Source organism: Xiphias gladius, chromosome 4 (genome assembly GCF_016859285.1).
Source record: "Xiphias gladius isolate SHS-SW01 ecotype Sanya breed wild chromosome 4, ASM1685928v1, whole genome shotgun sequence".
Lineage (NCBI taxonomy): Eukaryota > Metazoa > Chordata > Actinopteri > Istiophoriformes > Xiphiidae > Xiphias > Xiphias gladius.
Window position 1 is genome coordinate 18,033,058 of NC_053403.1, and position 25,395 is coordinate 18,058,452.

Below are 25,395 nucleotides of genomic sequence, written 5' to 3' on the forward strand. Positions count from 1 at the left end.
TCAATGTAACAAAAGCTGCCTACAAATACCTCTAAAACTTATGAATTAACATGGTATATCTCAATTGTTGAATTGGTAAAAAATACAAAGTGTATAAACAACATGTTGTGGTGTAGTTTGTTACCTTTGGAAAGAGCCAGGCTAACTGTTTCCCTGTTTATTGTCCTTAGGCTGGAATAAGCTCGTGGCTGTTGTGTTTACGGTACAGATGTCGGAGTGGTATCAGTCTTCTCATCTATCTCTTCAAGAAAATTAATAAGTGTACTTGCCAAAGTTATTGAAAAAAAAAAAAAAGAAAAGCCATACCTTTGCATTTGGGTGACAGTCGATTACAATGAACTCTAGTCTAGTGTCTAGGCTACACATGACAATATTTATTAGTAGAATAAATTCTGTTTTTGGTTTTGGTCCAAATCTTTTTGAATAAAATAATAAAATAATGGCAGTGGTATATTATATTTAATAGATGGTATGGTCCAGATGAAGCAAACATACAGAAAGGTGCAAATATTTCTCATACTCTTATGGTATACGATTGGATTATTTATATAATATTTTCTTCTTAAAAGAACCCATTAGACAACATGGACAGTATTTATTATTTTTGTAAACATTTTAGAGGATAATTTATGAATTTATGAAACATCATCTACTTTCAGCTGTCAATTGATTAAAACACATCAGTAATTGGATATTTTATTCCTGAACTGAAATTGTCAGTGAAAAAAAATTCTTTTTCTGTAAAATGCGGATTTTGTATCAAAAAATAATCATAAAGAGATAATTCAAACAAATGAGTATCTATCACAGATTGAACTTGAAGAATTAAAGAAAACTCTTTTTGCTGCGCTCAAAATAATTTAGTCATATTCTGCTGTACAACTTTGATTTGTAACGTGTTAAAATGCATGATTTTCTTTAATTCTGTATTGGTGCCACTTGTCCGCCTCTTTCGAATCTTGCTGTATAACTGCATAACCATGTACAGTACATGGTAAGTGACAAACTAAAAGCTGATCACTGTAGTAAATTCTTCAGTAACATTTAACGTTTACTCAACTGTGTGTAGTTCTGTTTTGGGGCTACAGTAGTTTAGGGCGTCTAGCCACTTGTAAGCAAAGATTTAACTCTAATCTATAGCTTAGTTGGCTGATCTTTCACAGCATTTAACACATTGTGCAAACACGCCCTCTCATTCATCCCGGCCACATCCAAAATAGACCAGAATTACCCTGCTTATTATGTTAGGATAGCGTACACCAGTTGTACAGGAAAAAATAGGTGTTTTTTCTATCCTGATAATGTTTGTGAGATAACACATTATGAAACCACGAATATTTCCACAGTTTACAGCACAAAAGTCTTTGTTTAGGAGTAATGTCTTCTTCTGAATCATTCCCCCCCCAAAAAAAGTCTTTCAAACCAAAGTCACAATCTTGGACTCCTGTAAAGAAGACCGTGATGCTATTTTGGGCTTGTTGTCAGCACTAACCATGTTGTGATTGATGCTGCTGGAAACATGACATGAATTATACCCTAGGCACATCCCTCCCAGCTGCTTTACCTCCCTTTTGAAGCTCTGGCTGAAGATGTAGTATATCATAGGATTGTATACAGTGGAGCTCTTTGCAAACATGCACGGCAGGAGACTTATTTCAGGTGGGATGGTGCTACTGTCGTGGAAAATTGACCACAGGCTTACCAGGCCATAGGGTGCCCAGCAGCCTATGAAGCCTACGCTGATAAGGACAGCGATCTGCAATGGAACAGAAGCACAGTCAGTAAAGTGCCAACAAGATCTCTGAAAATAAAAACCTGTTTTGAAAATGAATAGGCATTTCAGTGATCTAACAGTATGAGCTCTAGTGATCCACCAATATGTACCTGTCAATATACTATACACTAAGGGTGTGTGCAAAGTAAAGGTGTGAGCATAACTCTCTGATAAAGCCTCTGTGACATTCTGATGGTTTTCATGTTGCTAAGGAGACATATAAGCAGATGCATATAACCCCACACAGAGACTCTGTTGTCCTGTTAGTTGTTTTCTGTTTTATCCATTTGTTTAGTCTGGATTTGGCTGTAAATTACTGAAAATGCGCTACAGTATATACCTTGCATCTCTTGCGTTTCTTTTTTCTCATGTAACAGTGATTAACAGTGATACCAGTTGCCAAGGCGTTGTAAAAAGATTGTAGAGCGGCTCAACTGATTTTTAAAAAAACCAAACAAACGGAGATTTGATTAAATGTATCTTCACGTACTGAGTGAACTGTAACACCTGAACACTAACTTACATGTTGTGACTGAGAGTGTGTCAAAATTTACCAAGCTGGTTCAGAGGCTAGCTAGGAGTTATGAATAAACAGTTAAAACTGTTAGCTTAAGTAATGCATAAATGGTTGAAATAGTTAGGTAAAAGTTAAATGATTTAAGTATTTAGCTAACCGTAATAGAAAAATGGTCAGTTAGCTAAAAGTAATGGATAAGCTAATTGAAATAGCTGAAAGTACTCATGGTTGAAGTAGTTAGCTAAACCTAATGGATAAATAGTTAGATAGCTTATGTAATGGATAAACTATTTGAAATAGCAGTACAGTAATGGATAAACGGTTGAAATAATGTCATAGCTAACTTAGAAATATTCAATAAATCATTCAAATACATAGCTAAAAGAACTGGAGAGTAGTTAAAATGTCCAGCTTCAGCCCAAGTGGTAGTGCAAAATGCTATTTCACAATTCCCATATAATCTACTGTTGAAATGTCTTCAGGCAACCTACATTGGGATTCCCCAAACTTAAACTAATACATCTTTTGCATCAGAAAAAATCACTTACTACTAACAGCCTCCGATGGAGCTTGACAATATTGGGGACTCGGTTGCTGCTGTTCATCGACTTTTTGTAGGTGAAATAGAGCTTGATGGCAATGCCAAAGTAGCAGCAGGTGATGATGACAGAAGGCATGATGAGGTTGAAGGAGAACATAGAGATGACAAAGGAGAATCCCTCATGTTTCATCTCTCCCCAGGCAAGTGAGCAGGATAGTCCAAAGGGCTCTGGGCCATACCGGCCCCAGCCCAGTATAGGGAACAGAGCCCAAATTAGAGCATACAGCCAGGGCAACATGCACAGAATCTTCACCTTTTTCCAGCTGACTTTCTCCTCTGCAGAGAGAAAAAGAAAAACTGGTTGTTTCAGCATGCTCTCCATTATAGACAGGGGGGTCTTTATTAATACACTTATGAAGAGCAGCTTACATTTTATTCAAAACAAGGAAGCTATGTTCCTGATTTTCCCAAAATGACATTGCCAAATAAAATACTTGCAGGCCTTGACAGGGCAGCATTTTTAGTGCCATTACTGATTTTACGTAAATTACAGAAAATAATTTTAAGTTTGCACCATAAAATATCCTTTAACTGTTTTGGAGTATTAATAAAGCTGTCGAGCCCTATAGATAGCTGTGCACACAACTTCAAGGAGCCACAGGAGGCACTTCAGATCAGGGAAAAAGGTCAGTTAAATTTCATACAAGGGTGTCTGAATAAATGTACAAACAGTATGTTATGTATATATGCACACACATGCACAAGCGTATGCAAGTACATAATCTACATATATATATATAGAATGTATATCTAAATGTATATGCAAAAACAGACGAAGACAATCGCAGGGGCTGACAAACATACTGTAAATAGCCAAGACGTGCCTCACATAATAAGACATAGCTTAAGTAGCCTGGATATATTTATCATGCAGGAGAAATAATGGTAACATGTCCTGACACATCTGTTTTAGTTTTCAGTTAGAATATAAGAAGGCTCACGATCTCCATCTTATTAATTTTCATTCTTGCATTCTAATTATACCTGGGAATTATACCAAGTCTGGGATGATTATGTAAGCCAGTCCAATCTGACAGTTTTTGTTTATATACATATATACTCAGTATACAGATACTCTGTGTACTTATGCACGTGGGTGCATATATGTTTATTCTATATATCCTTGTATATTTCATGAGACCCCTTTGTAGACTGTTTGACCACACAGTTCTGATTACCTTCTACCTGAAAGGCCTTGGCTGTTTGATAGCCTATAAAGGTTTTACTTGGTCTGTAAGTTCTGCTGATGATAGTTTTATATTTGAAACATTCACTTTTCTTATACCTTTTGGATGTGAACTAAATTCACTCGCAATTTGCCACGATGTGGGCTTTTTTTCCTTTATGATGGGACTGTTCAACTTGGCTGCACCCACCTAATACCACTTCTTTGTAAGCCTAGAGTCAAGAGCCTAAACCTTTCCATGCTCTCCATACTGATAATTCCTACATCTCCTGCCGGCATTGCCGCTCTGTTAACCTTGGGCTCAGAGCTGCTATCATGTTTTTCAGCTGAAGAAATGTTTACCCTGTCAGCACATTATATTCTTGCATATTGTCAGAAGTGTCAGGACAGTTAATCAAACAGGAATGATCCATATAACAAGACAGCTTAGTCTGTCACACAAAACGACGACCTTCGGCAACTAAACTCGTAGGAATATTTCCCTGCTGTAGGAAATATGCTTATTTGCTTTTTTGCCGAGAGTCAGATGGGAAGATTGCTACCACTCTCATGTAGCAGCCATACAAAAATCCATACAAATTGGTTAGTGTAAAAACAACCAGTTGTGGTTTTACGGGAGGTTAAATTGTGCCAGCAACTTCATCAAAAATTAAAACAAGTCAACAAACTCATCTCCAGTACACCACGCTTTATTGACCAAATGTTTCCAGCAATCTTGCCTTCATCAGGATGCAGTAACTTACTGTACCTTTGCACAGATACAGGCTAGCTGTTCCCCTGTTTCCAGTCTTAAATTAGCAGCCAGTTAGCTAAGCTAGCCTAACTGTCTGTTACGCAATTAAGCCTATTTCCCAAAATGTCAAACTAAGTCTTTAAACAGAATTGTACAAGACAGAAACATCTGATGACCAGGTAGAAAATGACCCATTCGGAGATGCAGCTGGCTACCATGACTCCCTGACAGCCTGTTCAAATAATTTTCACAGTAAAATGATGAATAAAAAATGTTGTGTTTAATAAAAAGATATAAAACTTATGTTGACATTTCCTGCAACTTCCACTTAAGGATGATTTAAAATGAATATTAATTTTGGAAATGTTAAGTAGAGGCCATTGTCAATTCTAGCAAACAAAGTAGGTTTGTTATTTTTCCTTTTTGAATGCAGCTATTAAAAACCTTGGAGAGTGATTTTTTTTTTTTAAATTCAGAACTGTTTTTACATATATTTATAGATCTGTGTTACAATGATGCATCAACTTTGGCAAGCCAGAATACAATTTTAACTCTAAAAGGGTTCATCGTTACTGCTAGAATCACCCTTTTCCACGAGAAGAGTCATTCTGTGAATAATGATGGTATTTTCTATTGGAGCACAGAAAATGTGAAACTAAGGTTTCCCTGAGATTATAAATTGCTGCATAAAATATGCATTGTAATTATTCACTCCAAAATATAAACCCTAAAATACCAGGTTGTATTTTCTATCTATTTTTGGAGCCCAGAATAACTCACTGGTAGACTGAAGATTCAGGGAAACAATGAGGCGCACTATTGCCAAGATAGTCAGGGTCATGATGCTGGCGACGCCGAAGAAGAATCCTGCGAGGGCGTAATAAATACAGGTAACATCTCCCCCGAGCCAGTGATGGCTCCAGGCAGAGGCCACAGCCAGGGGGTACATGGTGACTGCTGCTCCCAGGTCTGTCACTGCCAGATTCACACTCAGCAGCTCCGGTGGTTTCATCCTCGATGACCTTTTAAATGCCATGATAAGGACCAGGAGGTTTCCCATGATGGAGAGCACAGCTGAGACAAACATGATGAGGAGTAAGAAAAGGGAAGAAAAGAAGGATACAAAGTAGTTTTAGTGAACAGTGATGTCCCCATTCCATGATAATAACAGTATGAATAGATATCCAACCAGCAATACACATTTAAAAGCTACAAGGCCACTGAATTGAAATATATCACATTTTCCCTATTTTCACTGCAACAAACAAATAATCCACATTTATAGGCCTTGATTTCATCATTGCAGCTCCAGAAGCCCAGCGTACTGTGTATGGTCTGGTAAAATCCACTATGTATGGAAAAATACATGGTTTAATCAAAAGGACGGGGAAAATAAGGGTGGCAAAAGTCTCTGTGTCAGAGCTTTGCACATATTATTATCTGCCAGCAATTCCATTCAAAAACTACCTTACTTAGTTGTCCTACTGTTTTCTTTGTTGTTAGCATAAACAGATCCCTGTTGGTCTGTGTTGGGTAATGTTGCCCTTAGGCAAACTTCAAGGGACAAATAACCAAACAGAAAATGATACAACTCCAGTTTAGAAATGCCTGTTAGACAGTTGTAGACTTAAATAGACTGGATTTGAGGGGGTTTCTTTGTTTTACCCTGCACACATAACATCATTATTTCTGCCTTATGGCACAGACTGCTGAACTACCAGGAGCAGGAGGGGGGCACTGTAACTTGTTTAGGACATAAATTGAGGGGTTTTCCCCTAGTCCTCTGTTTGTTTTGGACAGTCCTTTACACAATACATTCAAGATAAAACAGAATGTGCTCCTATTGGACCAACAGATAGGCAAAACACAGAATGAATACACATTAACCAAACCCAAATATAATCATGACGTGCGTAAAGAGGGCACAGATGAAACACATATATAATACATGTATGGATTACTGAGTGAAAGTCTAAAACAAACACAGGATGGAAGCTGGGGAGGTTGCCTGGGAGCTAAGAGAAGAGGAAACTACCCGGTATCCTAGTCATTTAGTAGTTTATAGAACAGATGTTAAAGGTTTGACTAATGACACAAAACTCCACCCACTAGCAGCCTGCAAAAGTGAGCTACTATGTTAAACTCGCAATTGATTAACCTAACAACAACAAAATATAATATCTTAAACTAGATTACTTTCAAATTTTGGGAATATATGTATGTGCTTTCTTGTTGAGAATTACATGAGAAGATCGATACTCCTCTCCTATCTGTAGTGGGGGAGAGAACTAAACTAAGTACACTTACTCATGTACAGTAAATAAGTACAGTAACTAACTTTACTTTGTTTTTTTTTTTTTAGCTTTATTATGCGTCTACTCCACTGAAATTCTGAGGTAAATATTGTTTGTTATTATTGTTATATACTTTTTAGTCCACTACATTAAGTTGATAACTTTAGATACAGTATAGATTCAGATTAATAATAGAAAATATAATCAACAAATAAAATATGATGTGTTATTATAAAATGATGTACACATTAATACATCAATAATTATAATCTAATAATATAATATACATTACGCTGAAATAGGCATGAAAATAAAATGGACTGAAATAAAAGATCTTAGTACTTCTTCCACCATTGCATATCTATCTGCTAAAATCTGAGTTAAGTTAAAGCAACAGTTAAGTTACAGTAAACGTTAGCTTAACTCAACATAAAGACTGGAAACGGCTAGTTTCACTTACTGCAAAGGTTGAAGGAAATGCGAACAAGCATATTTTATCTTGTAACACATGCAAAACCTGAGTGTAAAAACAAGTGTGCAGTGTAAAAGTTGTGGTTTTATAGCCAATGTGCCAATATACAGTTGTAAGCTAGCTGCAGTAAAGCCCTTGAATAAGCTTGAATTTTTTGCTCAGATTGAAACATTTTCAACTTCGGCGGACACATCTTCACGTCCTTCATTTGTACCTCCCCAGGTACAGAACAATTCATTATGCTAAGCCAAGCTAACTGTCTCCTGGCTTTAGCTTATTTAGCTTAGAGACATAAGAGTTGCATTCTTGTCATCAAACTCTCGCCTAGAAAGCAAATAAGCATTTTCCCCAAAATGTCAAACAATTCCTTTAAGCAGGATATGCTTAATTACAGTGCTCTTAGTACATTATTAATTGTACACATAAAATTACAAAAATTGCCTTGTACATCTCCTATCAAATCTTTAGCTTGTCTCCAGCCCTGTCTCTCCAGTCTACACCCTACAGCATCGTAGGAAGCATTTCAAGAGGGAAGAAAACCAGAAAAAAGAAGAAGGGAGAACTATTAGGATGCATTCAAAGCAAGGCCAACCTTTAGCATTAAGCATTCTTCAGACATTACCTTGGAAGTTGAACACCTCTCTTTTTGGTTGTTCGGAGCAGAAATTGATAAATGGCTAACACTGCTACTAATGTAGCCCTCATGGTTTGCACTTGACCTTTTCCAACTACCCTATAGAGGGAGCTTACTGTTGCGTAACGGTAAGATGGCACAGAGGGCTGTATTCCTCTGTACGCCTCATCTCACACCAAAGTCTCAATTTATACAGTTACACAGAAATACAGTTAATCCCATTTCCAGAATGAAATTGCCAGCTCCAGTGTCTGACTCTGGAAAACAGCACAGAATGAATCGAATGCCCCTGCTATAAATTTTTTATAGGTACTTTCACATCAGTTCACATGAACATTATGTATGGAGCATAACCCTGGGGACTTACACCTCCTCTAAAAGTCAGTCTGTCTGAATGAAAAACTTTATACGTGACTGAACATCTGCTATCACATCAGGCAGCAGGTTTTACTAGCTAAATATAATTTTTCAATATATATTTGGCATTTAAAGTGGTCTTTCAATTTTTTTTACAACAACTTCTGCCAAAGCAATGAACCCCCTAGGGTCAGTGAACCCCCATTGTGAAGCCATATACTTTTCTGACCCCTCCAGCAAAGCAGGACAAACTCATCTACAAACTGAAATGCATCTAAAACAGTATACTTTTATTCACTTATATGTAGCTTAGTATCCCGGTAAAGTGCTATGGCAAGGCAACTGGACTTGCTTGAAGTTCTTGAAGATGTTTCGCCTCTCATCAGAAAGGCTTCTTCAGTTCTAACTGACTAGTGGGGAGTTCCAGGTAAATATCCTCTGGTGAGATGAACAAAAATTTTGACTCGTTGAGGTCACATGAGTCGTTCACCTTCCTGGTCATCATGGGAGTTTTTAGGATCCTAGCGATCCTAGTCCTAGGATCCTAACAACTCACATGATGACCGTAGGCCACGTGAGAGGTGAAATATCTTCAAGAACTTCAAGCAAGTCCAGTTGCCTTTGCTTAGAACTTACAGAATAACATGATCTGGATGATTGAGAATCTTCACAAACATCCAGTAAAGTGTTTTTAAAGTTCATATGCATCAAGAGTTTTGTAGCTACCACTGTCAGGAGTTTCAAGAAAGCCTCCTGGCTGCTACAAAAGGAAACAAACTTACGTAACATTCAGTGCATTCAGACTAATTATGGAAATCTGCTAAGTGAAGTGAAAAGATCTTTTTGGCTGAAACCTGGGTTCAAACAATAGATATCAAATGGTGGAGAACATGACACACAAGAGTCAAACCATTGACCATTGTATAGTTTGAAGCTGAAATAGTTTAACTCCAGTTTCCAGAGTCGAGGATAATTTCTGAGCATCTTGAACTCTACAGCACCATCTTATTCCCATCTCTCACCCTCATACTGTCGCTACAACTTATCTTGTTAACCTTTCCTGGCAAATTAGCAGAAGGGTTTACTACTTCTGCACTCAGAGGGCTTGTTTGTAAACTACCATTTCAATTAAATGGCTTTTAATGTCAGTAGCACCACATTTGTGTCAGTTATTTGGAAGATTTATTATACAGCACTCAGCAACTTTCAACAGCTGCTCTTTTATATAACATTTAAGCATGTCTTTCCTTGGAGACAGAACAAAATTTTCAACTGAAGCTCTCGGGATAGATTTACAAAGAGGTATAAACAGGGAAACAACCGAGAGACACATTTCTATTTACTGATAACTCAACCCAATTTAAATCGGATTACTGTTAATCTAATAAACAGATAAAACTACATTTTCAATGTACTTCTGTAACCCTAACACTGAGACAGACTCTTTCAATATGCAACCTCCTTTGCTCTGTCTATCTGTTTCTCCAAAACTAACTCTGAACCCTGGACTTCATGCGGGATCAGCTGATGGACTGTTTCAGCACAAGATCCACTACCAATTCTCTGAAAAATCACTTTCACGGAAATGCAACCAAGCCAATTGCTCTAACCATTTACTGTACAAAAATAACAAAAAAGAATCAATGGATGCATCTCAAGTGACCTTTACTGCTTAGGTCTACAAGGAAAGCAGATCTCATTGAGGTGTACAGGGACTTTCCATTAAAAATACCAAGTTATGTGCAGCAATATTACACAGTATACAGTACGAGGGTTATGAAATTAAAAATCTGTGACATCTGCTTCCTAGCTGCTAACTAAGCACCAACCATACTAAATCAGTCCAGTGAAATGTTTTACCACTCGGTCTATGGTTAGGAGCAAAAATGGGAGGTCACATTCACGGTAACAAACATTAACCATCCCTGACAACATATGCTCCTCCTGGACAGAAAGCAAATGAAGCAGACCACACACAGAATTAGAATGCAAAAGTAATTTTGTGAAAATTAAACATACAATCATGAGGTGTATAAAGGTAGCTAGATATATGTTATGCACAGATACATGAATATATGTTATGCACATTGCCTATACCTGGTGACCTCCCTCTTCAGCTAAAAGCAAACAACATCCTTCTCGAAAATGAACATGAATTAACCATATATTTAAGTTTTAATGCAACAAATATATAAATAAAGACATAAATATCTTGATCTTAAAACCAGTTTGAATGACTCTTTAGAAACATGTAATCCACAGTTTAACATAATGTAGCTCCTTTTGTTTCTGAATAGTCAAGCCATGTATAATGACCATGTAAGGAGGGTAGTGTGCATCCATGTGCAACTGCTTTAAATTGAGAATCTTATTGTCTACCCAAGATGCTTGTGCCTGTTTTTGTAACTTTGTGAGAAAGGAGATGTGATTCATGTGATGTATTATTCTCATGAATGGTCAAATCATCCCTATGGAAATTCTTACTCATTCAATATATTGAACAAACCAGGCAGCCCCAACAGTAACAGCACAAGCAGGCTGACTTCCAATCAAATTTATTTATTTATGTATTTATCCATTTATTATTGATTTATTCAATCCACAGTAGCTGGCCACCTAATTTTATCATGAATCCAATTTTTCCCCTTGAGACAGGCAGAGAGTTTTCATACTTGGCCCCATCATTTGCCTTCATAAAGTCAGACATAAGGGTGTTATTAGAACCAAGGGACTCTATGAAAATTATTAGGGGATAGAGAGGGGTGGAAGAGAGAGAGGGTATTGTTATTTATTTTTTTGCCCTAATGTAGGATAGTCTGACTTTTTGGGAGACCAGAGAAGGGTCTTTTATTTGATTCTTGTTATAATTTTTTAAATTTTATTTCTGCCTTCCTTTGTGACATAATTAATTGTAACATAAATAATTTTATCAAAAGGACAACTTTTACTAACACCATAGTTCATAAATATGCCCTCTGCCATACGCAGACGACAACAGTTCTGTCTCTGTATTATGGTTTTATTGATGTGTGCTTGGCACACAGTAGAAGTTCCATTAAGATATTAAGGTTTAAATTGGAATGCAAATTTAAAAAAATAAACAAATTGTACTAATTTAAAGCTGTTCTATTATTTTGACATGTTGTGGGGAGGGTGTTGTAGTTTCTTCTACGTCAAGCAGATGGTTAAAAAAAACATGAATAACCCTGGGAGAACCTTGACAGTAGTTCTCTTTACAGTTTCTAAAATATCTTTTTTTTTAGCTTTTATAGAAACTCTTGAATAAAACTGTTATGTATACAAGCATTTACAGACACTAAGTGTATATTTTTTGTGCCTGTGATGTGAGTATTAGTTTCATCATTATGCTTGACTTCTGTGTAATTTGTGCTATCAATGTGAACACAGGTTTGCCTCATCCTAATTGATTTAAATCAGAGCAGTCATGTCAGCACTGACCTCCCACTCTAGTTCAGCAACAAGAGAGTTAGTAATATACGTTCTGTGTGGGTAGCAGAGAACTGAAAAGAGATGCGCTATATAAGGAATGTGTAACCCCCCCTTTTCCTTTTACCCCTTTTGACATGTCACACCCAGGTGCTTGAACTGGCTTGAGTTTTTTTTTTTTAAACATTGTGGTATATACTTCCTGTGTGTTTTAATGAATTTTTTACAAGTTAACATCATCAGGGATCAAAGTCTATCAATGTATCATGTATGATATTATGTTAATGAAAAGTAATTTACTTGGATATTACTTGAACCTCCATTTTCAATTTAAAGCAACCTTATGATAAGGCAATAATCCTCATTACCAGTTTCCTTGAATAAAAATCAGGTAATCATATCATAAAGACGCTCACTGGCAAAGCCCTATAAAGGTGTGAAATAACTAATATAATGTATGCCTCAGTAATCGTGGAATCAAGGAAACATTTGGATTTCACCACACAATGTCACCAGAATAAAACAAAGCAAGATTTGTCTTCTTAAAACATAATTCCCTCTTTCTTTTTTGGCTGGACTGCAACAGCGGGGCCAGCCCTATAAATGCCAATGTCCGTGACTGACTGACTGACTGACTGACTGATAAAGTTACACCACAGGTCAGCTGAATGCCGCGTGACTGAGTGCCGATTGTTTGAGTTACCCCATTGGCCGTTGGGGGTGTTTACAGGCAGTATTACCAATTTAGCACCTTTGGCGCTAGATTTACCAACACTAGATTTTTCACACTCGTTTAGCAAGATTTCTTCACAAAAGCACCTGCTGACAAATCTAGCGACTTTTTGGAGAAATCCTAGCTACTTTCTGTAGACAAGAGTCATGCAAGGTCAGACTTTCCTTCCCCAGGCACGCCTCTCTATGCGTCTTATTCATTTGACCACACGACAGCTAATACAAATGTGAATGAGCCTCTAATGTTCTCTCTTGAGGGATCATTTTATAAGTAAATAAAACCAAAATCACAGCACAGCCACTGTCCTTGACTTAGGAGTATAGTGATTTTGTTAGACGATGGCACAGTTATAAAATGAGGATTCTAGCAGTGCAGAGCAGAAACTTGGAAATGGCTTGGAAGTGACTGCTGTTTAACATGGAGTCTTAATGGGCCGCGTTACAGTCACTATTTCATTCTTGTTCCATTGTTTGACAACAGAATCAGAAAAACATGTAAAAGAAAACAGCTTTTTTTCAGAATTTGGCTGAATTAAATTACTGTATATGTGAGCACAGAGAGTAGGAGAGGAGCAAACTGATAAAGGGCGGTCCAGCCATATACTAGGTTTTGCCCTAGTCCTGTTTCTCCAGAAACATATTACATCACTAAAAATATCTTCTCTTGATGTCACATAGTACTTCTGTCCTGTTGCATCTGTGTCTTCAACCTCTATCCTCTTATTGATTGTTTCAGGTACAACCGCTGTCCTATGTTATCCTGGATGTTATGTGATATTGCATCAAAAACTGTTAAAATAATCATTTGAAAAAAGTAAAATAAAATTTGTGTTAACAGCATATTCAAAGTTGAATCATTTTATATTTACAATTAAAAATAATGTGTGGTTTATAGCAATATAAAATTCATTAGAAAGATAGAATCAGCCTCATATTCCTCCTTGTGGACAACAGAGAAATGAACAGAGATTAGCTACAGATGTGAGATGAATGTCAACACTCAACCAACCTGCTCCCTTTTTCCACTGGAAGAGAGAAATCCCTTCACAATGTGAAAATCTTATGACATGATGAACCTTTTGAACCTTTATTGCACTGCCCCAGGATACTGCATCAGGGCCAGCTGTCTGTCTGCTTGTTACCCTATTTATGCACATTGTGTTTGGCCAAAGCCACTGTGTTCTAGACATCTATAATGTGTGAAATAGCTTGAGGATGGCTGATTACTACTACTAGGTCTTAGTGGCTGTGTCAGAGGAGAGCATTCCTGTGGAGAGAGGATACTGTATATCAAGCTGTATATGCAGCTGTGAAAGCTACAAAAGATTAAGCGTAGATTAACTGTCAGGTACATAATATTGCAATGAATGCAGCATAAAAAGATACCGTAGAGTATTTCAAATACAGTATTTCACAGCATTTAATTCTATATCATCAGGCCGAAACAGCTGGCTGTAATTGTGAGAGTATGACATCCGCTGGACTAATTGCTCACCAGGTTGTCGTCTTCATAGACCACATGAAGGTCAAAGCTTCCCCTAAGCATTTGGTGCTCAGTGAGATGGATTTGTGCAGATTTTAAGTAAAGTGGCAGCTTTGTAGTCACTTTGAAGACACTTGACAAACACTTTCCAAGTGTGTCGCCATAAAGTTTTGGATGCGGGAGAAACCGCCAGCAGATAATAGACAGCAGTTTATCCAATTCATTGTCAGCCTATTATCACAATTTATGAGTAAGTTCTCAGTCCAGTATACATCAGTGGGAGCGAACTGATGTGCGTAAAAATGCATTATGAAAAAGTAGAATTAGGTGCTTTTCCGTTCTCTTTTCAAGTCTCCGAATCGTGGAGAGGAAATGAATTCAGCGTGTCCGTATTTGTCATTCGCACAGAAGCGGGCTTGTTATATGACTTACTCCAGTTCAAGCGCGGCTTTCAACTTACCCACACCCAGCAGGTAGCAGCCTGTGCCGATGTCCAGCGCTGGCGATAAGGTGGAGGCATAGATATCCATTGCAACTGTGAACATTGACTGCAATGACAGAGGATAAGTGATCTTCATGGGATGGAGAAAAGTCAATATGCGACACGTTCTGTTGTCAGATCCATCTGTCCTCGAGTAGGGGGAAGACGCAAGCGGTCCTCAGGTCCTCTGCTCCGTCTGAAGCAAGTCGCCTGGATTCGGTGCGTCGTCAGGATGATCATGGATAAGGGCTGGGCTACTATCCAGCGTCGGCAGTGCTGCTGTGTGACTGCGGTTAAGACTTACTGAAATTAGCACAGTCAAGTGAGCGGAAAAGCGGAGAGGAACCTCATGAACTGTAGGCATAGGCCCCACAACACTCTAAAAACACGTGACAGAGTTAGATCTCAATTTTATCACTTAATACATAATACTATAAACATAGAACACACATCAAGAGAACATGAAAGGAATTCATTCATTAATACATTTATTCAAAAAAAATTTGGATTAAGCTGCTGCTGTTTCATATTTGTGTGGCCCCAATGCAGTATAGTTTTAGCTATATATGTTATGCATGCCTAATGATCTTCTACAGGACCCGAGGGCAGCTGCTAGTGTGGCTCCTTCAATAGTTATGTAAACAACCATGTAGACAAGGGTATATAATCTTTAATGCCTCGAGTTTAGTTACAGACTTGGTGTTTGGGAGAAATGACTAATTCACAGACTCTGTCTAGTCACTTCTCTCCTTCAGTTTAGTTTTTATGTGTACTATTTCTATTTTCCTGACTTATTCCCAGTTTTAGTGTCATTTAAGGTAGTCTGTGGACATGCATACAGTAGCTACCATTGAGGGCCCTGAGGTCACTTTCTCAGTTGTTTCTGGAAACACAGACTTTTTGAGTCACACTATAATCAATCAAATTGAAATAGTAAAATAAAGAAAGAATGATTCTGTGCCAAATGTCAAAAAACCAAAAGGTTTTATCTTCAAGATTGAGAGACTGATCTAATTTTCCTCTGTCTTTGGAGTCTCTGCACCATTTTGTCCGCACCTGCCACCTATTATGAAGACTTAGTGACCCACACTGTCCAGACAGCCTGACATCTGTGATTAACAGCCAGGTGCAGGACGGAGCACAGGTGTAATATTTTACTGATGCAAAGGGGTGTGTCAGTGTGAAAAGGGAAGCCATGATAATAAAGGCTTTTCTGTGGTGAAAGTACGGAGCAATTTGCAAAAGGTTAGTTAATGTTTTTTCTGTCACAAGTATTTGGAGGTGACAGGTGTTGATTAGAGTGTTGTTCGTGTAACAAAAAGCTGATATAGCCAGGGGGGAAGGTGTTCAAAACTGTCTTGAAGTGTTGACTTAACTTTGATGGATGTTGACCAAACTGAATTCTGACAACACTGTGGCCTTTTCTGACCAGAGGTATCATCTGAATGCATCAAAATTTGTGAACATATATAGGCTTGGTGCATGTCAGGACTTTCAGGTTACAAATATTTTCAAAACCCACTACACAACACCCTATGTGCAACTTTTGTTTTGTGTGTCTGAGAAGCTAAATGGGCAAAATAACTCAGTGTGATAGAAACAATATCATGGTTGTTCAGGCTATTTTGAGGACCTGACCACAAACCTGTGGCATTAAAGGTACACTTTGCCGTTTTCACTTTAAACAAATGCAGTGTTGTTTACATTCAGTGTTTCTCACAGAAGTGCAGTGTGTTTATCCATAAGGCCTATGTTGATTGAATACCTTATCTTATAAAACATCTACAAACTCTTTTCTGATTATGTTGAAACTTGCATTGTTTACATGGTTGCAGTCTTCTTCATCTTCTTTCTAATTGGTACACTGCAACCTTTTTACAAGAACAAGTGTCAGGCAAGAATGAAAAGCGAACCCTTTTAAAAAAAAAAACAAGGACGATTCAGAATTTTAAAGTGTAAAGGGCCCCAGACATCCCACTTCCACCTCCACTTTCCTGACAGTTGTTGTCAACAAATTAAATCTTCTCAATATGTGTACATTAACAATGAAGGAAATTACAAGGTATCAAGTAAAAGGTGTTGCTTATAGTGACGACCCCACACTCGAATCCCTTCAGGATCACAGAGCTTTTCAGTGTCTTTCAATGCATTGTTTTGGTTTTACGGCCTGCAATTTAGGTGATGATATGCCAGTGATATGTTCACATCTTGCTGTGCTGTCCCCAAATTGGCAAAAAAAATTATTATTGCAGGTTTTTGAATCACCTGATGCAGTTCATAGCCTTTTAAATGTAACAATGATATCACATTTACAGTGAATATTTATGATAGAGAGGAGCTAGAACGAAGGAGATGATCTAATCGCTAAGGGCACAAGAAGAAGAGATTTTACACCATAGAGAACAGATCGATAAGAGTACATCAGAGAGAGCAGCACAGAGAGTAGTGTAAGACTTAAGATATAGTAGAAATGTGATATATATACAGTACATGTGTATATACTGTTTATACATAGTATATACACATAATTATTTATGTATTTTTTCAAAAGAGCTTGTTTGCTCTCACCAAAAGTCATTTAATTCTCAAAAATGGTCTACAGCAGCCTGAAACAGCCTAACAATAACATTATTGATGATCCCTTTGAGATATCATACAAGGAGCACTTACAAATGGCTTATTTGTGCTGTGCATTTTCATTACATAAAATGTGCTGATTTAACACCTTTATCATTCAATTCGACCTCATAGAAAGACAGTTCTTATTTTACCCTTAAAACCCCCCTCTAAGACCGCATGTTTTGAGTCATGCTTGTGATTGTTCTCTTACCATGGTATTGGGAACTCAAGGGTCCATCTTATCCTTTAATATCCCAGCAACGTGGCAACGATGAACATTAAAGAAGCTCCTCCATTCAAAGACTAATTTGGATGCAGATGATCATTGTGTTGTACTTTAAATTAAAAACCTGAAGAAACCAGGCATGTTTTCCTTTTGACTACAGTATATTGTTATATGAAGAGAAGGTAAGCGGAGTTGTATGAATGGTTTATTTCTTATTTCTATTCCTACCTTTTTTCAAGGTTGAACAATAGGAATCCCTTCACTTCACTGAACCCAACTTTGATTTATTTACAGTTAGAGACAGTATACATCACAGAAATCAGGAGAGACAAAGCAACCAGTCAAAAACAAATGTGTGTTTAGATAACTGACTTTAAAAATTCCAGTTTTTAATTGTGTGGTCAAAGTGACAAGCGTCATTATTTGTTCTGTGGTTATAGGTACCCTATGTGGTTTTTGACTACTAGAGGCGCTGTTTTGATTGAAGGTATTGTTTCTATTTTCCAAGATTATAGAGGGCTTACATTTTTAAGGGTTGGTTTAACCAAATTAGATAAAAACATTCTAAGTTACTTCTAATGGTATCCAGCCATGTAGATTGTTCTGGTTTTATTTGCCAGATTCTGATATATTTGTTTTTGAAATTTCTGCTGCCAACCCAATACGATGGAGGTGAATGGAATTTAGTTTGTGGTGCTAAAAAATTCAGATGTGAGCCTTATAATCAGACTGAATTGCCATTTCATTTCACCTCATTCATTCAGTCTGATATTGTGTTTGAATGATTTCTTGTTGGAAGTGGATGTTCTTTTGTTTTGCCCTAACCAAGAAAAAAACTGTGTGTGCATAACTCAGATGTCATATCTTACATTACATTTGGTAACTGGACAGTATATTGGTACTGAAGAACAGGATTGGCTTTATGTGAGTTAAAAGAAATAGAAAATGAATTGCACATTGTTCTGCATTGTTCTTTGTATTATAACTTCATCAGAAGGTTTCTCAGAAGAGTTAATAAAAATGTCTTTGTATCAGTGACTTGCCTTTGTTATTTTCTTTTCTTTGGAACATGAATGTTAATTGAATGTTATTTGTATTTTTCTGAGCCTTATAATCCCATGTAGGATGAACCACTTTAATATTATTACACACACACAGACCAAAAAAAAATCAATTTCAATCCAATGTAGTCCCACTAACACAATTTTCAGTTGATACGATAGCTGCTATAGTAATTACTAGAAGCAGTTAAATAAACGTTTTACACATCTATCAATTAAATATATTGATTTAAGACTCGTTATTTCTGTTCGACAACTCGACAACAACTCTTATCCACATTTGTTACAATTTTTCTGTTGCTATTTTTCATGAATGTAGCTAGGCAGGTAGGGTACCTAGCTATGCAGGAAGATCACATTCCCATTCTTCAACCTGCCAACTAAGCTCTGATTGTTCAGTTGTTTCTCTAACTGGGCGGAACAGCCATCAATGGGCACAACACCAGGCCTCTCAGCCTGGTATCACCAAATGGTGTATGAATAATATGATTAACATGCCAGTTTCTTAAGTAATTTGTCATTAAGTCAATATTCAGATAGTATAGGCCTATACACTTCAGAATTCATCCTGCTACTTATATCAGCAGTCACATCATCAATAAGCACCAGTGACCCCATTCAAACTGACTGTCAGTCAATTGTCCAACTACTTTTGAGCCTCTGAAAATGAGGGACTATGTATAAAAATGGCTGTAATTCCCAAACGGTTAATGTGAGATTTTTGTTAAACCTGCTGAATTAAATCTTAAAGTCTACACTTCAATCTCATCTTGGTGGCTTCGTTTCAAATCCATTGTATCGGTGTACAGAGGCAAAATTACACAAATTGTGTAACTTTCTATATACTTATGGAACTAACTGTATATTGTGCAGACCCTAACCCTATCATCATAATAATCTCACCTTAATGTTTTGTTTCAACAGGCTGTGTTGTCGGTAAAATTTTGGTCGTATGCCATCTCTTCACAATGGAAGTCTATGGGGAATAAACTGCATTAAATGACACACAAAAAGCATAATATGTGTAGACATGACATGCGAAACATCTGAATAGTAGTTTGCTATTTATACGCCATCCCATGATATCTTGTAGGACCTATCTGAATCCCTTAACACATCTGAGATCTAGACTGTGATTCACAGTTCTCAGCATAAACCATTTTCATTTCCTCTGACAAAAGAGTCTGTATGAAAACCTTTGATGTTTTTTGTAGTTTTATTAATCCTGGTCTTACCTGAGAGAGACATATTTATTGTGTTTTGTGGCATTTCATGGCCAATAAAAAGATGATATCAAACACTGTCACTATATGAAACTAAAATAAAAAGTGTTTGGCTTAGTGCTAGTTGAATAGTGGAATACTTCACTTGTTTGACTGACCTTGTTCTGTATCACAGAGGTGAGGTGAGACATAGTGGCACATGGAAGTGGACAGACATGAGAGTGAGAATGTGGGAAGTAAACAACATAAACATACTGTACATATTGATGAGGCTTCCTTGGAGGACAGAGCTGACACAGAGGATGTTGTACCACTGCAGCAGTGGTACAACAGTTATTTCTACTGGACTACTAAGTCACATTTATTAGTGCAGATAGTCACAAGAGCTTATTTAGATGTATTCTTATAGAATTTATTTACCCTAACAATAAATTTTCAAATAGAGAGTGGGTCTCAAATAATTGCTGTACCTGAAGTAAAAGAGCAGGAAGAGACTACAAACTGATGTAAATAAAGAATTTAATGATGCAGACTTCAGAACATTAAAAACATTTTTCAAATGATTAATGAGGTAGCATATCCATTGGTTGTTGTACCTGAGGGACATTTTCAGTGTGCTTTGGTAAGAAATGAGGAAATGGTAAATGTAAACAAACTTGTTTTTTTTTTTTTACAATAAAAACTCCACAGGGTACCTTTAATTACCACAGTTATCTCCTCCCATCATTAGTGGGCATGAGAGGGAGGGCAGAACACTTATCATTTATCAGCACTTGTTAGAAATGTAAGAGAGTGCACTGCTGAAGTTTCTGCCTCATATTACATGGAGTGTAAATGACTTGCAGGATGTTCTAGAGGTGGAGTGAGATTAAGAGATCAACGCCCCATCTCAGAAATTCGATGACAAAACCCTGCTCTATCGTGTCAGCATTTGATTAGTCAGATAAATGGGAAACTCACTTTTATTTGCTGTGTGTTCTCTCAACAGCTATGGTGTGAAGTACAAAGGTGGGTGGTTAGGCTGTGATGTTTGGATGTTTTTCAACAGTAACTTTTTGTACACAGAAAAGCTTTCAAGGAAGACATGATGACGCAGCTTCGTAACAAGTTGTCACAAGCTTTTTCAGCTGTTCAAGGTGAAATATCTATTTGTACAGATTCACAGCAGAGGATCACCCGGCAAAATCTGTGGATTAGTTTGAAGGAAATCCCATCAGAAAACTGTATTTCTTTCCTCTAAATACGGGTCATTACATTATGGAGATTGCCAAAAGACACTTAAACTGTAGCATCAAGTTAAGTTTTAGTTTTAGTTAAGTTTATTTTGTAGACATCTTCACACATTGTCTTTTCTCATATTTTTTAATGCAGGACTGTAGCCAGGATTTTATCAATACTGAGTCATGAGTTCAATTAACCCCAGTGTAATAGCACCTCCCTGATAAAGGTTTGATTAACAATACCTGAAATTACCTGATTATTTTTCTTTTGCAATTGATTTAACTGTTCACCTTGCTGTATGATGATTTAAATGCTATTTAAAAGCCTTCTCCACACTAGTAGTACTATATAGTACTAATACAACCCTGATGAAAATAGGCTACCACTAGATCCCTCTCAAACTATTGAAGTAAATTTTTGCTTGAGAAAGACAAATAACAAAAAAAAAAAAAAAAAACATATATCAGAATCAATGTCCATTATCAGGCTGTTAAAACCTCCATCCAGAGACAGTGCTGAGGACATGACTTCAGTGTCCTCGCTGGTGGGTACAGTAGCTATGGCACTGGGTTCACAATTATAATTTTAATTTATCTACATACCGTGTTTGTTATAATTCCTCTGTTCACAGATAATATACATAAGGCAAATTAGCTTATTTATCACAAAATTATGCATCTGTGTTAGTGCTAGCATTTTGCATATAATGCCAATGCTCAATGTATTTGCGGTGAAAAATCCCACTGTGATTATGCTCCTACTATCCCTGTTTACTCTCTTCTTATTTGTAATCTTTTCCCAGTGTTGCTACAGTTTCCCTAATTAAACTTGAACTTCATACAATGTATGTAATGTAGTATATTCTGTGGTGTTAAAATATTCTTTCTTAATGACCAAATATTGACCAAAATTGTTACAGTAATTGTCTTTAACATTATAATAATAATAATGTTAAAGGTAACTCAAATTTAGACTTCAAGTAATGACATTTTACCTGTCTTATAGGTACTTTATGTATTATGTAGGCCTTTTACATAACACACAGATTGAACCAGAGTGAACTCTATTTTATTCTATTTTACACTGTCATTATTATTTTAATTTCTTATTTCTGTTCCTTAAAAACAATTACTTATATCTGTGCACCATGATCTTGCAGTTGTCTGTGTGAAAATACCCACTTCTCATAAAAAAAAAAAATTGTTGAAAAAAAAACAACTGTTTGCTAGCATTTCACTAGTAAACACTTGATGGTGATTTGTTGTATGTATCAATAAAGACGTTATGAGAGAAGATACTCTATACCTAAAGCGAATTCTTTTAAAAAATATTATTTGGATAAGAACATGGTAATTCAACATTTGAAACAACCCTGCTGACTTGCAATGTGCCTGTAAATATGGCTTGGATTTACGGCGGTTACAATGGTTGCCATTAGTGATGTGTTTTAATTGCAGAGAAAAGGTATCATCATCTATACACAGTTCTCAAAAAACTCCTACACCATACTCCACTTCTCTGATGTTTCAAAGAATGACCAAATACATTAACACCAAGCCCTTCCCCCACCTCTCAGTGGAAAAGAAAACACTTTGAAGCTGACCTTTTGGCCCCAATTTCAGCAAGCTCTGATAATGGAACATAGTTCTGTGTCATACCACTGCTAGGTACCATGTGTTCCATGTAGATTAGACCATCTTAAGCCACCTTATTAATGGAAATATTTCTGAACTCACCCCATCATATTGACAGAGCAATTGTTATTTTCTATGAAATAACAATTAAGGTGGCTGAAAGTGGTGTTATAACAAACCAATTACAGCACTACAAAGTTGAGGCACAGGAAAGAGGCTTTTCGATCACTTACATTAGACATCTTCACAAAACTGCATGTTTGCACCCCAGGGTGTCCTAATAACTTCTGGGGGGAAAAAAATTGGGACTCTGATGAAAATTGTGACAAGAACAAAAGTCACTTCTTGCCAATTTTAATCAAGATACACAAAGACGCATGTAAACAGTATCAAAATACAATAATTGGTTAGGATTTACATAATTTTGAGGTAATATCAGGAACACAGAGGTGAGTTACCTTTAGTTAAATGCATTTGAATACACACATACCTATAGCTGAAGGTTAGCATGCATGAATGAAAATAATTATAAGAGTCTGTATTTTTGCAGAAATACACAATTAACAAACCATTTTCACACCACTCTGAATCTGATTATACATAATAAGTAGAAACTGCATTTAAAAGGTGAAATCTCTGCTTTACCAGGCTGAACAGCTATTCAGTTTGTTTAAAAAATCGATGCATACTAGGCCTACAATTAATTTACAACCCAATTAAACACCCAGACAAGTTTTTCAAATTTGTTACGTACTCCTTAATCAGATAGATGCATTTAAATAAATGATGATAAGTGTTTGTAAGGAAACTATAATAGGAAGAAGATAAAATGAGTGCTTATGGAATAACATTTGAATGAATTTCCTTATGCTGACTAAATCAAGAAGGAAATAAATGAGAACCCTCTTGTATTCACCTCATCCTCTTAAGACAAAGGTCTGGCCTGTTCAAGTTGTCAGTCTAATGTCAACCAGCATTATTTCCAGTTTTGATTGCCTTTTTCTTTATTACGATTTGTATACACAGACAACTGAACAAAAATGCATTTATATGTTTGACGGATGTGTGTCCAGGCTTTTCTTGAATACAGCAATGTGCTTTTTCCATTTAATCCTCAATTATATAATGTATGACCAGTTTGTTTGCACTCCACTCCGGTGACTGACAGAAAATAAAGTAAATACCAATCAATAATCCTTTGTCTGAGCGCTGTAATCCCCCTGATTCTTTGTATAAAACAGACAACCCATACTGTCCACATGATCTGAACCATTCTTCCCTCTAGCCATCTTAATGAATCCTTTTCATAGTAAGCATACCAATGCTGAAAGCCATTTTTCTTTCTCAAACTCCAGCTAGCATAATCCAATAGAAAAAGCATTGAATTTTTTATATGTCATTTTGCAAAACTGTGGGATAGTAAAATAAGCCCTTATGGCCAAAAAAATGTGGAAGAATCTTTTAATGTGTGACCCACTCCATCTGTGCTGCATTGTTCATGTGCGCTATATGTTAGTCAGATTGAAATATAGGAAAACCACATAATGTGAAGGCCACAGAAGTTTGGGTTTTTGACAGTTGTGTGGTTTTCATATTTCACATTTTTTAACTTCATGAAATAGTGGCTGTAAAATTTTTCTATGAGTTTGGACAACTAGTGGCTCAAATTAAAGCTTCAGGAGAGGTCATCTCTAATAATATGTGTTTGTGTCGTGCAAACCGTAACTCAAAGCTGGCTTTCATTTTCTGAGGCCATCCACGGACCTCGAGATCAGCAAGCTAGGGAGAATCAATACAGCGCATACACTTAGGATCCCACAGGAATTGGGAAACATGAGAGTTCATCAGAGACATAGAACACATAGTTGATGGGAGGCCAGGGGAAGGTCTCACACGAACACACACACACACACACACACACACACACACACACACACACACACACACACACACACACACACACAAACAAACACACACACACACACACACACACACACACACACACACACACACACACAAACAAACACACACACACACACACACACACACACACACACACACACACACACACACACACACACACACACACACACACACACACACACACAAACACACCTATGCACTCTGCTCTTTGGAGATGAAATCCACACTTTCTGCTAGTGGTGACAAGTTGATTGGTTAAAACTGCTAGAGAACCAAAATATAGCTAGAGCCAACAGCAGCAACAGCCAACAGCAATTTAGTTTAGCACCAACAATGAAAACAGGAGGAAACAGTTAGTGTGACCAGGAAATAGTGCAAGACACAACCACTAATGGAAGCACATGTGTTTTTATGCTTCGGTTTTTCTAGACACTAAACAAATGTGATATAATGTTTTAATTTGTGAGTTTTAAAGGTGGTAGTAGTTGGATTTTGTAATGTTTGGACAGAGCTAGGTAGCGGTTTAAAGTATGTGTTTTTAAGCTCAGCTGACCGACTGCTTGCTCAAACTACATATTTACTGTACAGACATGAGATTTGTATTATTTTTCTCATATAGCCCTGGCAAAAAAGCAAAGCACATTTCCCAAAATGTTGAACTACACAGATCAGCCACAACATTAAAAATATAATGTTGTGGCTGATTGATGTAAATTCATTCAATGACAACTTAAAGAAAGGGGTGAAATAAGAATGTTGACTTCATCACCAACAGTA

The 25,395-nt window shown here is 36.9% G+C and overlaps 1 protein-coding gene across 1 annotated transcript; it reads right to left on the bottom strand.

Annotated features, from left to right (window-relative positions):
* Positions 1 to 1,417: 1,417 nt before the first annotated feature.
* opn8b (opsin 8, group member b) lies at positions 1,418 to 14,760 on the bottom strand. The gene is made up of 4 exons (XM_040126012.1): positions 14,691 to 14,760; positions 5,592 to 5,885; positions 2,840 to 3,168; positions 1,418 to 1,756 (listed from the first exon to the last, which is right to left on the bottom strand). The coding sequence occupies exons 1-4, from the start codon at positions 14,758 to 14,760 to the stop codon at positions 1,418 to 1,420; spliced, it is 1,032 nt and encodes a 343-aa protein (XP_039981946.1).
* Between the last annotated feature and the right edge of the window lie 10,635 nt (positions 14,761 to 25,395).